Genomic DNA, 2,086 nt, shown 5'->3' with positions numbered 1-2,086 from the left:
AGAAAGCATCACAAGGTGACATGCCAGACATTTCATGACCTAAAGAGTAAGCCTCAAATCACAGGCAGGTAGGCATTCCAAGCAATGATGTAAGGGTAGAGAGGCACAAAGTAGAGTGTGCAAAGTGTATTTGGTCAGTAACTAGAAGGGTCCATGTACCTAGGTGATAAGCATCCTGGGACGGTGGCAGGAAATAAAGATGAGAAGGTAGGATCCAACAAGAGTTGGCCACCTTGAACTTGATTTTTTTTCCCCGTTCTTTCTAACTTTTGAGGGACTCACATACCCTGGAAGGATCTGATGTTATAAAAATAATTTCTCTAGAAAAAGATCCCAACCATAATGCTTTTCATATAATTTCATGCTCCCAGGAAACATCTATAGACTTTGAACCCAGAGTAGTAACTATCTCCCTGGACCAGGGATCAGTAAACCACACCTATAGGCAAGTTTCCTATTTTTGTCCATGTAAAGGGAGTTTTATTGGAACAAATAGGTCGTATCTATTTGTTTATGTATGATCTCTGTCATAGTAGAAGAATTGAATAGTTACAATAGAGCTATGACCTTAAAAGCAAAATATATTTCAGAAAATGTTTGCAAAACCCTATGCAGACTATCTGATAAGTAGTCATAAATCTGTAATGTTTCCCTATTTCAGAGTGTATTGTGAGCCTGTTAAATATATTTCAGAAGAGAGGAATCAACAGGATTACATTCCTAACAAAATAATCTTTAACACATTTTTACTCAAATGGGGACTGGAGCCAAAGTATAAGAAGACAGGTGGATTTTGAAAGATGGGTAATTAAGAAAGTCTGGAGAGGGTTAAATGCTATAGTACTTGCCATGGAGGAAAACTGAAGTGTTGAGGGGCATTGGTGCAGTAGAAATGTTGAAAAGTAGAAATATAGGAAGTATTAAAGAAAAGTTCTGCCTAATTTTTGTTTTTACTGAGGCTGGCACTGTATTTGGCCAAGGACTTGCATACATATAAACTATTTTTAGAGTTAGAAGAATAAATTAAAAAAGATTGCTGTTATTCTGTAGAGCCAGCCAAATGTAAGGGGTTCAAACCATTAAAAGACTCCAGTCTTAATTCCACCTAATGTACACCAGTAGTTTCTCTACCTGGGGGAATCTTTAAAGCTGGTAATTCTAGGATCATGAACGTTTAAATGTATATATCATTTTTATCATTTGTATTTATACATTTCTTTCTTTTCCAGAGTGTGCCGATTTTACCCCTTCACCTTACCACTATCAGGTTTTTGCTTTATCATTTTTATTTGCTTTTTCATTTATTTAAGTTATTGTATAATTATAGTTATTTTGGCTTATATTTTGCTAATAGTTCTACCGAGTGTTAATCATGTCATTTGTTAACCTGGTGATCACACAGCTCATGTCTCATTTTGTCTTGCTTGGCACACTGCTGAGCATATAGTAGGCATTCAATAAATATATGCCAGTTGGTTAATTTGAAGTCTTAATTGTTTAACAGTGTGTTTTCTAATGATACCTGCATGTGTTTCTGTAATGTTGCCTAGTCAATGTTTTTTACTAATCCTAATTATTCTTTTATTTCCTCTGGATACAAGGTGGTTGTGAATGCACTCATAGGAGCAATTCCTTCCATCATGAATGTCCTACTTGTGTGTCTTATATTCTGGCTAATATTTAGCATCATGGGGGTAAACCTATTTGCTGGCAAGTTCTACGAATGTGTTAACACCACAAATGGGTCACGGTTTCCTGCAACTCAAGTTAAAAATCGCTCCGAGTGTTTCGCCCTTATGAATGTTAGTGAAAATGTGAGATGGAAAAACTTGAAAGTGAACTTTGACAATGTCGGACTGGGTTACCTATCTCTGCTTCAAGTTGTAAGTGACGCCTTTCATGAATGCTTCCTATTTAATGGATATGTCTTATGTAAAGGATATGTCATTCTTTAAATGATCTGTTAATTAGCATTTAAATATAAAGTACTTTATAACTTTAAAAACAGAGTTGGTCTTTCCTAGATAGAACTATGCCTACCTGAATAAAGAAGTAAGAGTTCTGTTGCATTCAAGACTTATTAATT

The 2,086-nt window shown here is 35.4% G+C and overlaps 1 protein-coding gene across 3 annotated transcripts in view; it reads left to right on the top strand.

Annotated features, from left to right (window-relative positions):
* Positions 1-2,086, top strand: part of SCN9A (sodium voltage-gated channel alpha subunit 9) — a 166,617-nt gene that overhangs the window by 133,282 nt on the left and 31,249 nt on the right. For all 3 annotated transcript variants that reach the window (XM_012808458.1, XM_003795149.2, XM_012808459.1), the window contains one exon: positions 1,602-1,883. In XM_012808458.1, coding sequence (XP_012663912.1) covers positions 1,602-1,883 — 282 coding nt within the window. The remainder of the gene's footprint in view (positions 1-1,601; positions 1,884-2,086) is intronic.

This window comes from Otolemur garnettii, unplaced genomic scaffold (genome assembly GCF_000181295.1).
Source record: "Otolemur garnettii isolate 467f Iridium unplaced genomic scaffold, OtoGar3 scaffold00090, whole genome shotgun sequence".
NCBI lineage: Eukaryota > Metazoa > Chordata > Mammalia > Primates > Galagidae > Otolemur > Otolemur garnettii.
Note: the sequence above shows the minus strand (reverse complement) of the source record. Positions and strands in the feature narration are given on the sequence as shown.